This window comes from Mytilus californianus, unplaced genomic scaffold (assembly GCF_021869535.1).
Source record: "Mytilus californianus isolate M0D057914Y unplaced genomic scaffold, xbMytCali1.0.p SCAF_12, whole genome shotgun sequence".
Lineage (NCBI taxonomy): Eukaryota > Metazoa > Mollusca > Bivalvia > Mytilida > Mytilidae > Mytilus > Mytilus californianus.
Genome location: NW_026262604.1, coordinates 19,945,868 through 19,960,294, shown reverse-complemented (window position 1 = coordinate 19,960,294; position 14,427 = coordinate 19,945,868). Strand labels below are relative to the sequence as shown.

The window sequence follows — 14,427 nt, the reverse complement described above, 5'->3', positions numbered from 1 at the left end:
AGGTCTGAACAATACTCGACCAGTCTAAACCATACTTGACCAAAAAACCTATACTTTTTTTTATTTAGCTGTTAAAATTAATTTCTTTTTTTTTTCTGACATGACAACAGCCACAATAAAATAAACATATATATAAAAACATATTTTTACATCCTTACATGATTCTCAGATTTATCAAATAGAGATAGTTAAATTAAATTATCTTATATAATAATTTAATTATATTAATTTTAAAGTTTTAGACTTTTGTTAAAAAAAAGATTTTCTTTTAACTAAAAACCACCCCTTTACTGAGGGTAATAAAACCTTATTAAGGTGCTTCTTGTTTGGCATGTGTTTTTTTTTTTTTTTTAAACTTAATTTTCCTAAATTCCTTAAGAAAAACTATATAGGTTTCATGGTTACATACAATAGTTATATAATTATCTTTTTAATGAGGTAACAACAGACAAAAAATCACTGAAATTGTTTAACCTTATATTAGAAATATATCTATTCTTATTATAATTTGGGATATATTATATATAATATATACCAAAAAGGGATAAAAAAATTAAAGAAATAGATAAAATTTTTCTTCTGATTAGTGGTAAAGTATAAAGTAATACCTCATGCTTGGGGCAAACTCATTAAAAAGATCACACCTGGTCAGAGAGTATTAATTTCTAATTAACATTCATTAAAAAATGAAACATCCTGTGAATCTTAAATCGCAAGGCCTTTTGAATTCACTAGATAAGTAATACACGAGTTTAAGAAAAAAAGGGCTTTCTTTTTACCTGTAAAACACACATGTACTGAGGTAAATAAACCTTATTAAAGTGCTTCTTGTATGCCATGTCTTTAATTTTGACAAAAGTTATTCAAATTTAATTGAAATAATTTTTTTCTGCAACTTTGGAACACATTTCCTTTTTTAAATGGTTATCAAGGATTGCTATGGAAGTTCTATTATCATGATTATATTAAATTCTTGGTTTTACAAAACAAAAGTGTGATTTTTAAAATTTAATAAGTTGCTTTATATACTATTTTAAATATATTTTAAGAAACAAAATGTTAACTGCATTATTAACTAAACTCAACTGACACCATAAATCTATACGAGGCTTAAGTTAATGATGAAAATTGTCCTGTAACCATAAAATATATCTGAAACATTCAAAAAAAATTGAATAACATTGAAAACATTAGTCACAATTCAGTTTTGAGATTATTTGATCAGCTTGTTTTATTTTTATTTTAAAGGTGATATATATATGTAAGTGAGGATAAATATGGTGTTGAATTTATACTATGTTTATTGAGAAATTTTGGTTTCAATGCCATATTGAATACATTTTAAATTTCAAATTGTTGTTCAAATTTCTAGCCAGGGGAAATAGCTGTTAAAAACAGTTCCTTATAAATTGTTGAAATACAATAGATAGATACAAAAATTAGGTCTAGGTTGGTTAAGACTTAGTCGAGTATGGTTCAGACTAGGTCGAGTATGGTTCAGACTAGGTCGAGCATGGTTCAGACTAGGTCGAGCATGGTTCAGACGAAAATAAAATGGTTAAGTACTGGTCGAGTACAAGTTCAGACTGTTAAGTATGGTTCAGACTACAGTCGAGTATTATCAAGTAAATTTCAGACCAATTCAGACTGGTCGAGTAAAAATCAGTACAGTCGAGTACAAATATAGGCCATTTCAGACTTTTACTGGTTTGTAGTGATTGCTATACATTTTTGAAAACTTATAGACCTACATCCGGTTAATTATATGTACTTATATTTTGGAATTGTGTTATGTTAACTAATTAATCTTTTGTCTGGAAGAACTTTATATATTTATTAGTTCACTAGCTTTGATAAATTGTGGTTATTCTTAGATCAGTATTTTCAGTATTTTGCTATTATGATAGTACCCTGTAATTTAGAAGTTGCTGTCTGTTATATATTTTCTCATTATATGCTTTGTCATTAATCAGGACGTTGGTTTTTGTTTAAATTGTTTTACATTTTGTCAGGTAAGATCCATTAATAGCTGACTATACGATATATATTTTGCTCTTTGATGAAGGCTGTGTGGTGACCTTTATTTGCTTAAATCCAATCATTTGGTTTCTTCATGATATTGAAAACCAACTTATTTTCGCGATCGATTTTTTTTCGCGACTTTTGCGAGTAGAAAAATAACGCAAATATAAATCGTCGCGATTATGTTAAACTTGAATCTTTCCTTATTTAACTATATCAAACAAATTTGAAAATCGCGAACTGGGCTACTAAGGGCTAAACGCGAAATACATTATCCCCGAAAATAAGTTGGTTTACAGTTGTTGTCTCGATGGCGATCATACTGCATTTCCTTGTTCTCCAAACAGAATATACATATTATCAAAAGCTTCCTTAAACTAGCTTTATTGTCAATAAAGTACCAAAAATTACAACAGCACTGACCAGATTCCTGACGTAGGTCAAAGGCATTATCATTTAACCTACAGAATGTTCTTATTTTAACACAAATAAAAAAATTGTCTTTGTACATTTCTAACCATTACTGTTTATTCCATTTTGGTCAGCCATTGTGTTATTGTGCTTTAATCATTTTTTTGTATTCTTGTCTTTCATTTTTGATCATGTGCTTTGTGTATAGAGTGCCATTTTGTTTTTCTTTGTTGACATACATGTAGTTGTTTGTTGTTGTAGTGACTACGATTATAACACAATGTTGACTGCTGTGCCCCAATTTTTGATATTATTCCCTTTTGTGTTTGTTTGTTTTGCTCACACATTGTTGTCAATATAATGGAATTCTACACGACTGTCATACAAGTGAGATGTCTACATAAGGAAATGCCTGTACCAAGTAAGGAATATGTTTTCCATTCGTTTGATGTGTTTGAGCTGTTTATTTTGTCGTTTGATAAGGGACTTTCCGTTTTAAATTTTCTTTGGAGTTCGGTGTTTTAGTTATTTTACTTTTTAAAGTTTCACAACAATAAAAACCCTCAAATAAAAAATCCAATGTGATCTTATTGTAATTTCTAATATAAAAAAAATAAATAATATAAATAACGCCTTCGTTTACTCAAATGTCAGCCACTGTACCTCAGACTGCTTTTGATTTAAAGATATTTCATTTTTGCAAAATTTTGGCAAACTGTATTAGACACAAGTCAAATGCACTTATGCAGTCTTCTCCATAATACAATATTAAAATATATATAACAATATGCATGAAAAGCGTACAATTTACTGGCTATAATACAAACTATGAATGTTGAAAAAGAAAATATGAACCAAGGATGGGATAAAATTTTTAAATTAATATAACGTAATCAGAATACAACACAAGCACATTTTGAATGCGGATTTTCATTATTCCTGCTCGTGAATTGACTTTTGATCTTTGATATATAATGCTACATATGTACACCGTCACTATCAACACTGCAGAAATTCGGAAAGCATGCACAAATTATATTGTTTTGTATGCTAGTATAACAATGTGATAACTAGCTGATATTTTGTCAAGTAGAGTAGTTTCAAGAACTGTGAGGACAATTTCCATTTAAGCAATAAGCTATGTTCATATTTGTGTTACATCGTTCACCTCCATATACACGTGACTGTCTCCAGAATCTGTAGTATAGTAAATATGACTGTCAATCGTCGCTGTGGGCGTCTCGTAATCAGGTCTGTTAAAAAGAAATGAAACAACTATTTTTTATCTAATGCGTTTGATAGAATTATCAACCAAATCGAGTACATAAGTTAGAAAAATGTTAATCATGTGTTATTATAACATTTACTAACACTGTAACTAAAGTCCGGTAAAATCTTTTACCCTGCAAAGACCAACCAAAGCCGTTGCATAGACTGAGGTAATAATTTGTAGGAAAGGATTTAATGCATGCATCATTTTCCATATTGAAAGGTAGCATATGTATGCAAAACAACATTACGTACACTTTCAATTTATTTTAAATGTCTAAGCCTCGAAAATTTATATTGCAAATTAATATACTGAACATAGCTTAATGAAATAACTACTATCTAAAGCTAGATGTAAGATCATTTCATAGCCTTTTCTTTCAACTTAAATCTGTTTGTGCCCTAGCCCGTGTTTTTTATTCTGAATTTCTTGTCCTTATTGTTTGGTATAGATATTTAGGGTGAACAAATTTGGATGAAAATATACAAATTCCTCCATATGATCTTGATGTTTTTCAGCGATATGCTACAGAACTCAAGTATCACTGCAAGTTTAAGACAATACGTTACATTTGAGAAAGAGTAACTGTCAAAATTAAGACAATGCATTGATCTAACAAAACATGTAACAATGATTTGTAAACAAAATGTAGACAGATTTAGCAATTTGTCGAGCTGTCGTGGTTTATCAATTGTAACTTACCGTTTTCTTTTACGTCTAAAATACACAATTAATGTACAAAAAAAAACAACCAGTACAGCCACTACACTACACACAGGTGCTAAAATAGGAACAGTACTACTAGTATCTGAACGTTTAACCTGGTTACCTGCAAGTAATAAAAATCAAATTTCATTTTCATTGATATTCGCAGTAAATGAATGACAATAGGCTTGATAAATATTCCTGCTTAGGTCTATTCGGATTTTCGAGCATGTGTTCTAGATTTAATCAAAATTGCAAATAATTCCTGTTTTAAATGCACTATAATTTCATAATTATTTGATCAGATAAAAACAAACTAAGTTAATTATAGAGAATTCATTAAATACAGCATTCAAATAATGGTATCTTAAATATATGTGGTCTTTGTATATATGTGTTCTTTGTATATATGTGATTTTGTATACATATGGTATTTGTATATATGTTGTGGTCTTTGTATCTATGTGGTCTTTGTATATATGTGTTTCTTGTATACATGTAGGCTTTGATATTTGTGGTTTTTTATGGTCTTTGTATTTCTGGGCCTTTACGGTTATGGTTTTGCTCATTGTTGAAGGCCGTACGGTAAACTATAGTTGTTTACTTATGTCATTTGGTCTCTGGTGGAGAGTTGTCTCATTGGCAATTATACCACATCTTCTTATTTTTATATTTATCTCTATAACTGTCAGTTATATCTTTGTTTTAAAGGATTTTCTTTAAGAATCTAAAAATCGATTTTTAAGTATTTCTTAAGAAATTCGTTCCTTATCTCGTAGTCTTTTCGAAATAAGATATTAAAACATTGCAAAAATCCAGGAGTTTACCGTTTGTAATTATTGAGTTATTTGATGAAATATTGTAGTTGCTAAAGAGTGGCAAGAACTAATCTAAAAACAAACAATCGATAGATGTTTGACTCCAATTAGACTTCCTTACGGAACAATCAGTTTATGAAATGTATATGCTTGATCAATCTGATATACAAATCAGGTTCCATTCTTCGCGAACAAGGGTTTTACTACGCTTCGTCCTACTTTTCGTTTTATAGACCTTCCGGAATCCTCTTGTTTTGACGTAATGATACTCAAACTTGTAAGCAGGAATTTCAATGGCTGATGTTGTAAATACCAGAACAGAAACATGAGAACGTAGAGCAGGGTGTTGTCAGAAACGTGTATGCGAAGCGTGCATATATGATCTGTATTCTAATCAGATCATGTTTAGTGTTTATTCTACAACTTGGCTACGTTTTCAAACAAACCATTAAGTTATAGTTTAAGTTATTATACTCACCACATTATTGCATATTTTTTCTTTAAAAGAAATATATATATATATATATATATATAGTCAAATTCAATTTGAAACCCATTATCAAACATTTGACTAAGTCGGTAATGCCTTCCTGTCGAGCTGTCTGCATGCAGAGTTAGAATTACTAAAATAAGTATTAACAAAAATACTGAACTCCAAGATAGATTTAAAAAGGGGGAAGTCCATAAACCCTTACAAAATCAAACGTTAGACGATATAAACGAACGGAACGAATGGAAAACAACTGTCATATTCTTGACTTGGTTCAGGCATTTACCGAAAAAAAAATTGGTGGTTTAAATCTGGTTTTATAGCTACTTGTATGGCAGGTGTTTATAGTTCCATCTGTTTAAAAGCAGAAAATTAAACTGATAAAATACAGACAAAATTTTGAATCGTGAATGCTTTCATCAAATCAAGTGTCACTCTGATTTTTCAGAAGTTTAGCAACGTCTTTGAAGATATCCATTATGTATTAAATAGATATTTTACTAAAGTATTTGTCTTATTATTTCTAAACTTTTTTGTATGTGCATTTTTTTTCAGATGTTCGTTTCTGGTGTTATTAAATAAAATAAAGATGTACTAGTATTTCAAATATGTTGCATCAATCGCAAAGTTGTTATTAGTTTAAAGTAACAATGATTTGATCTATGCAATGGTTAGGCTTATATACAATCGTCTTATTCATTTTGGAAGCATTTTCATACCGCTTATTATCTGCTAAAAATGTATTGGATGCATACATACTTGTTGACGAAAATAAATGGACCGCTGTATCTTTTCTGCATTAACTTTGTGTTTGTGTTTCAGTTGTAATCTGTGGAACGTCTTTTTGTATCAAATTTTAAAACATGACACATTATCGGGGTGGAAAACTAAATGATTAAAAGACAAATTCGGTTTCCATGCTTCCCTTACAATGATCTACAAACGCTCCGTTCTACTTTCTATTGCATAGAATGTTCTAGATCCTCTTGCTTTTCCATAATGATAAAAAATTTGAAGGCAGGAATTTCATAGGCTGATGTTATAACAGAACGGACAAAAGAACTTAGCGTTGCCAGATTCTTAAAAGCGAAGCAGGAACAGGATCTATTTTCCAATCGGAATTGGGTAGAAAAGTAGTATTAAAGCAAATGATAGAAAAGCATATTAAAGCAGGTAACTACATGCAAAGCAAATTGTAAAATTAAAAAAAAAAAATAAAACTGCAACAGTTTCTCTTTATTTCATCAAAGGTTATATACTCTTGATGTTGAATATCCCTTTAATCTATAGAATTTTGTTCTTTTTTTATTATCAAAAACGTTGTAAATCAAAATGTGGTGGTGCTTAAATATGTCGGAGTGTATGGTGTTGACGATGTTGCTACAAACCTTGATCTTCATACTTAAGATATGGAAGCAACAGATGGAATCCATTTAAAGACAATATGCAGGTTATTCATTATCGCCTATTCTGCAGCAAATTAGAACTGAATATCTTTTTATTTTGCCATTCATCACTACAATCCAAATGAAACACAAACATGGTGTACAAAATTATATGTCTGGTATAAATCTTTAATGAAATTGTTTTTAGTTGAACGATACATAAATATCATGGAATTTGTGTGTCCTTTGTATTCATCTAGTATATAGTTAAAATAAATAAAATGTCAACATCATACCGTAAGGACAAAATTTTGAGGACAATATAAAGATATGAACGTACCTTAAGTGCACTTCACTGTACCTACTGTTATTTGTGTAGTACGACAAGAACAATGACTTACTATATTGGTGCCATTAAATAACTACTGATATATATATAGATTTTTCATTCAATTGTTGTTGATATGACTGCTTATTTTGGCTGTATCTTTTTCCCCTCAGTAACTTTACAAACAGAATGATCATATATAAAATTGAGAATGGAAATGGGGAATGTGCCAAAGAGACAACAACCCGACAATAGAGCAGACAACAATGCATTTGTATCCCAATTAGATAATGATGATTATTTGATAAATCTGACGACTTTCTCACAATATCATGCAATGACCTTAACTACGTGAACTTCGGTCGCCGCACAGCGCAAGTGCGAGGGAAGACACGTGATGAAAAAATGTAAACAAACTGGAAGGTTAACAGTATTAATAGATTCTTCAAGAACAATTGATATATACCAAATCATTTAACAACAAGTATAATAAACAAATGGGAACGCATGGAAAAAAAAAGACATCGTTCAATTAGTTCACTTATTTTTCATGTTCTACACGATTCTGTGCTAATTGTTTATGAATATCACGATCCGGTAAACTTTTGCAATATTCACTGAATGAAATATAATTTGCCAATAATACGTTATTGATTCATTATTAATGTAAAATAAAAAACGTGCATAGACGACTTAGTTAAGTATATATGTATGCATTGATTCAATAATTTCCTTAACATTATACAAAAAAAAACTCGTTTCATATGACTTTAACATGAAACGTACACAATTATTTGATTATAATTGTTAACTAAATACACAAAGTGCCTGCGCAGGGATTATATTTGTTAATTGGTGTTAATGACAAACCTTGACAATCACTTCCATCACAGACGTTAATACAGCTTCCGGTCACCTGATTACAAATACTGCCAGAACAAGAAACTGGACAGCCGTACTTACATTTTTGACCAAACCAACTTGAGTTGCATCCGGATGTACAGAACCCTGTGTTTTGATTACACGTATTGTTTAGACAATTTGTACTACATGTTTCAGTGCATGAAAATCCATATAAGCCATTTTCACATCCATATGAACAATTGTTCGACGAATAAATGCACTTTTTATTTTTACATCCAGGATAGCAGCTTTGAGTACAAGAATTTCCATAATATCCATCGTCGCATCCGAACAAACAATTTCCATTTCCAGGGTTGCAATTTCCCTTTGAGGTTTCAGCGCAGTTTGTACAACTATTTTCACAGTATTTGCCGTATTTGTCAACAACACATTCCTTAGAACATTTTCCGGAATCCACGTCGCATTCACTGTTGACACAAGTCTGTGAACACTCATTGTTGCATGATTGACCATACCATCCATTTGCACAACCGCCATTACAGATTCCAGTTAATTTATTACAAACTTCATTTCCAACTGTTGACGCCATCAAGCAATGGCTACTACACTGATTTTGACAATTGTGTCCATAAAACCCAGGTTTACATTTTGTACAAGTTCCAAAAAATCTGTCACAATCTGTGCAAGTGATTACACAAGGTGTTTTGCATTGAGTGCCATAAAAACCAGACGTGCAGTTATATGTGCATTCACCACTATCACGATCAAACAAATCGCCTTTACAATTGTCACTACATCGCAAGTTACATGTAGCACCATACCAACCCGTTACACAGTTACCTGAACATCGCCCAGTAAGACGATCACAGGCAGAACTGATGCAATGAATTTCATTATTACAGGGTATGCTACAGTACGTCCCATACCATCCATCCTTACAGCTGTTAAGGCAATATCCATCTATACCGTCACAAATTATCTCCCCAGAAGGAGACAGTCCACAGTTTGCATTACAGTTGTTTTGGCAGTTCAGTCCATACTTACCAGGAGCACAGCCTTCACAAGTTCCCGTTGTTTGATTACACAAGGCACAATCAGAACAGGAATTATCACAAAGCTGTCCAAACTTTCCAGGTGCACACCCTACAGAGCACAATCCCGTTGTCTGATTGCACCGAGAAAACTTGCAGTTTTTACTGCAAGTGTTTGCACAAGTATCCCCATAATATCCCTCTTTACAAATACTACATTTCCCCGTTTGTTTATCGCAAGAACTACCTAAGCAACCCATGCTACAAGTCTTATTACAATTGATTCCATATAAACCATCAATACACTTACCTATACATACAGCCGTTGTTTGATCACATCCTAAATTATCACATCCGGTACAATTATTCTCACAGGAATCGCCATAGTAACCAGCTATGCATCCTCCCACACATCTACCGGATGATCTATCACATTTTGTGCCTTTACAGTTACTGCTGCACGATAGTTCGCATCTCGTACCGAATTTCATGTTTGGACAATTTCCACTGCACGTTCCGTCATCCTTATTACATTGATTTGTTGAACATGACGACGGACATGCCCTACTGCAATAACTACCATGATATCCGGCAACGCATTCTGTTGTGCATGCCCCGCCGACCTTTAGGCAAGTTCTGGGTGAACAGTTTGCTGAACAATTAAAATCACAGTAATCACCATACTTGCCAGAAAAGCAATTTCCCGAACATGCTCCAGTTGTTGGGTTACAACTATTACCGTTACAATTTGACCCACAAGGAAGTTGACAAAATTCCCCATAGAACCCCGGTTTGCACCCAGAGGAACACTTGCTATCTACTTGACTACATTCATTATTTAAACAATTGGAGTTACAGGACTGTAAACAATCGTTACCATGATATCCGTCTACACAACCGGTGTCACACAAGCCAGTATTACGATTACATGTTGTTAAGCAATTGGGACATTGCATGTCACATTTCTGACCGTAACGTTTAAAATTACAGCTTACAGTACATATCCCACTTGCATCACACTTACCTTGGAAACAGTCTGTGGTGCAATTATCTTTACATGTGTTACCATACCAACCCGTTTTGCATCCACCCGTGCATGTTCCTGATGTTTCATCGCTAGAATTTAAAGTCGCACAATTATCGCTACATCTAATGCACTGACCGGAGTCTAGATACCAACCAATTTGACAGCGCTCACAAACGGTAGGTTGATTTGAAGCACACGATTCGCAATTTGACAATGAACAGGTAAACGTATCGCAGCGCAGTCCATTCCATCCAGCAGTACAGCCAAATTTACAGTTTCCAGTGTTAGGAAAGCACTTAGCTATATTGGTGTTATTTGTTTTACATCCTGTACTACAAGTTTTGCAGTTACCAATTACTCCATCATAATAATATTCCGGTTGACATTCGGTACAGACTGTTAAACCAACAGATATCAATGCTTGACATTTCGTACATAATGTATTATTTGTCACTTCCGAACATGATTTGTCACAACTGGGACCATAAAATCCATCTATACACCCATTTAAACATTTCCGATTGCTTTGATAACATTTTGGTAGTCCGCCATTACAGTTTACACAATACGAAGGAAAACATCCAGCTGTTTGCTGATCACATCCATACTGGCAAGAGATTGGACACGTAGAACTACAATCACTTCTGTAATAACCCTTTTTACAACCTGACGTGCATTGACCAGAAGTTCTGTCACATTCCAAGTTAATGCATCTTATCGAACAAGACCTGTCACAATACTGGCCCCATAGTGTTTTAGGACAACTATTACAATAGCCTAGCTGTCTGTCACATCCACATGCTAATCCAGACAGGACACATTGGTCACTGAGTGAACAGTTCTGGTTACATGCCTTGTTACAAACGTCACCGAAATAATTCTTTGCGCAGCCGTAACAGTTTCCATGCAATTGTTCACATCCACATTTGCCGCCATTACCGGAGCATTCAGTTTCATAATAACACGTGGTAGAACAGTTGTACTGACAACTTCCACCCCATACACCAAAATCACAGGTGGCTACAATTATACAGAAATGAGATAAGTGATTAACAAAAAAAAATATGAATTATCTAGGAAACGCTTATTCAAGGTTGGATGACGAATTCAAATGTAGCTTGCTGCTATCTTGTTCGTACTATCTTATTTATTAATTACAAATGGAAAAGCTTATTCATGGATGAAGAATGAGAACAAAGCAATCATTGCAATAACAACACGTAGAAGACACAGAGCATTCATTACCAAAATAACACACAGAAGACACAGATCAATCATTACTATAATAACTCATAGAAGACACAGAGTAAGCAACACCATAACAACAGGTAGAATACACAGATCAATCATTACCATAATAACACGTAGCAGACACAGAGCAATCATTACCATAATAGCATGTAGAAGACACAGCGTAATTATAACCACAATAAGATGTAGATGACACAGAACAATCAATACCAAAATAACATGTAGAAGACACAGAGCAAGCATTACCATTATAACTCGTGGAAGACACAGAGAAATTATAAGGTAAACTATTTAAAGATAGAGAACAATTGGGTTTTAGATTACAAAGAACTCAGAATGATAGGTTGAAAAAGAATAGAGACAAAATGATCGAAATAATATCAAAGGAAAATGAAATAAAGAACACCCCATTCAGATTCTCTTTTATTCATTTATGTACTAATTAAAATAGATACTTCGATATTCAATATAGTAGTTTGTATGAATACGAATGAAAAAATGCTTTCATTTCTAATAAAAAACACGACTGAGTTAAACGAGATTTAACTTCTTTTTTGCAGAATTCTATCATACTCCTTTGGTAGGTGATAAAAGTACCAGGAACATATATGTATACATTGTTTTGGTGTTAGAATTTATTCCAATCTATCATAAACAGGCCATGTTAGCTATTTCTGTTCATCGCTGTCATCCGTTTATTCTCTACGATTAAGAAATTTAGATATATTGATTCAAGAAAATTTTGTGATGGTTATATTCTCACACTGATAGATTGTTGTTGTATCATTTGCATTGGTTGTGCTAAAAATGAGCTAGTACGAATAATTTAATTGCAGAAAAGGGCTGCAAGACTAATTTTAGATGATGATCCACTTTCAGCATCAGCACCACTGTTTAAACAGCTTGGGTGGATGACAGTAGAGAACAGAATCTCATACCATCAATCTGTTCTGGTGTATAAATGCCTTCAAATATGAAGTCCATGCACATGTAACATAAAATGTTAAAGAAATACCAAAAATAGACCAACATAATGATTGTTTGAGGAATACTTCTTACAAAAAATTGCAAGTTCCAAAAGCCAAAGCACAGCGGTATAAATATTTTTAATATATTTAGGATCTGTTTTATAAAATAACTTACCAATATCCCTGTAAAAAATCGACCTTATGCACAAGTTCATTAAAAAAAGATTTAAAATTACCTGTTGGAACATTAAAAAGCTTTGTAATTTTATATGCACAATATTTTTTCGCACACTTACTTAAACTTTAAATGTTGTTGAAGAATTTGAATGATGTCAATACTATATATGAATCATAATGTTTACCTGTTTTAAAAATTATTTAGTTCATAACATCATCTCGTTTGATTTTTCTGATGTGTGAGTTTGTTAGATTATTTTGTAATTCTTTGTTTGTAATATTTCAATGTATTTCAAGTGGGCTTCATGGCTTTGTGCTGTTTTCTGCTCAATGATTGGGTTGTTGTCTCTTTTACACATTTCCATTCTCAACTATTTCTATTTTGTCACATATGTTCAATGATGGAATAAATTATAAACACTGTAAAGAATGTAAGATCGCAAATCAACGGACTAATACTACTGGGTTTAACGAACTTTTTCAATTATATCTTTATCGCTAATTAGAGCCAACAGCCATCTTCGTAGATTGAACGCTTCATTTGACACTCCCATTTCACTTAAACAGGACAGTTTGATCGACTGAGTAGTGTTGTTTAATGGCACTTTGAATACACTTGGCTATATCATGGCAACCAGTTTTTAATGTTTAATGAAGGGGGAGCCAGAGTGCCCGGAGAGAACCTACATTATAATAGGAAAAGTATACTTAGTAACTAATAACATAAGCATACAAATTTTAAAATGTTATATTATATCTAACCTATAACTTATGAAAAAAACATACCATTTGTCCCTATTTCAAACAGTGTAATGTTTAAAACGACGATTAAAATTCTTTTTATCAACGAACCATTCATTGTTTTGAGGAAGTACTATTTAAAGGGACGTAACTTCGTAAATTTAAGTGCAAAAATACATTTCAATGTTTGATGTTGTTATGTATGTGTCATGTAATGTTATGCAATACGTCGTTCCACATTTTGTTAGGTTTAATTAAATTTCTCGTGAAAGCTATACAGAAGGGAATAATTGGTCTGAATCTTGTCACATTTTTCTTGAATTAAATATTGTTTGAATATATATTGTCCATGTCGTCTTTGATTATCTGATTATGGTGTTAGAAAATTGTATAAAACTTTCCTTCTAAAACTGGAAATAAACAAGAATTGTCTCTCTTCTATCAATACATAGGTAATAGGTAGTAACTATCAACCAAATTCCATAATTATGCAAAAATCCAAATAACGTGGATTGCATGGTATGTATGAGGGTCGTAATGGGGCTTACAAAATAGAGCATAATGGGCATAAAATTACAGAATAAAGAGCAAAACCAATTAAGAATAGAGAATAATTGGGTGCAAAAAAAATAAAGAATGGAGATTAAGGGGCAAAATAAGTAAAGAATAGAAAACAATTGCCTAAATATACATAAAAATTAAGGCTCCCCAAAAACCCACCCTCCCCACCACCACCAAATCCAGACCCCATGTTTACAATTCATATTGCTTATTCTGTCATTTTCATCTGCTTATGTTTTGTCGTTTGCTCTCAAATTTTGTCCTAGATTTTCTTTTAAAAAGGTTTAAATAATAAAGTTAACAATTTTTCGAAAGTATTGTCTCGTCATTTCTAATGGTGAAAGAATGAAACGGCACCTGATGTTTTGATCAGTTTGT

General features: G+C 32.4%; 1 protein-coding gene and 1 long non-coding RNA gene across 2 annotated transcripts in view; both read right to left on the bottom strand.

Moving 5' to 3' along the window:
* Positions 1-3,008: 3,008 nt before the first annotated feature.
* LOC127721523 (uncharacterized) lies at positions 3,009-5,658 on the bottom strand. The gene is made up of 2 exons (XR_007991293.1): positions 4,406-5,658; positions 3,009-3,686 (listed from the first exon to the last, which is right to left on the bottom strand). It is a non-coding gene; the product is annotated as an uncharacterized LOC127721523 (long non-coding RNA).
* Positions 5,659-7,970: 2,312 nt separating this feature from the next.
* LOC127722327 (multiple epidermal growth factor-like domains protein 6) overlaps positions 7,971-14,427 on the bottom strand; it is a 32,003-nt gene continuing 25,546 nt past the window's right edge. Inside the window, exons 2-3 of the mRNA XM_052229215.1 lie at positions 8,393-10,360; positions 7,971-7,999 (exon numbers count right to left, since the gene is read on the bottom strand). Of these exons, the coding sequence (XP_052085175.1) occupies positions 7,971-7,999; positions 8,393-10,360 (1,997 nt within the window). The remainder of the gene's footprint in view (positions 8,000-8,392; positions 10,361-14,427) is intronic.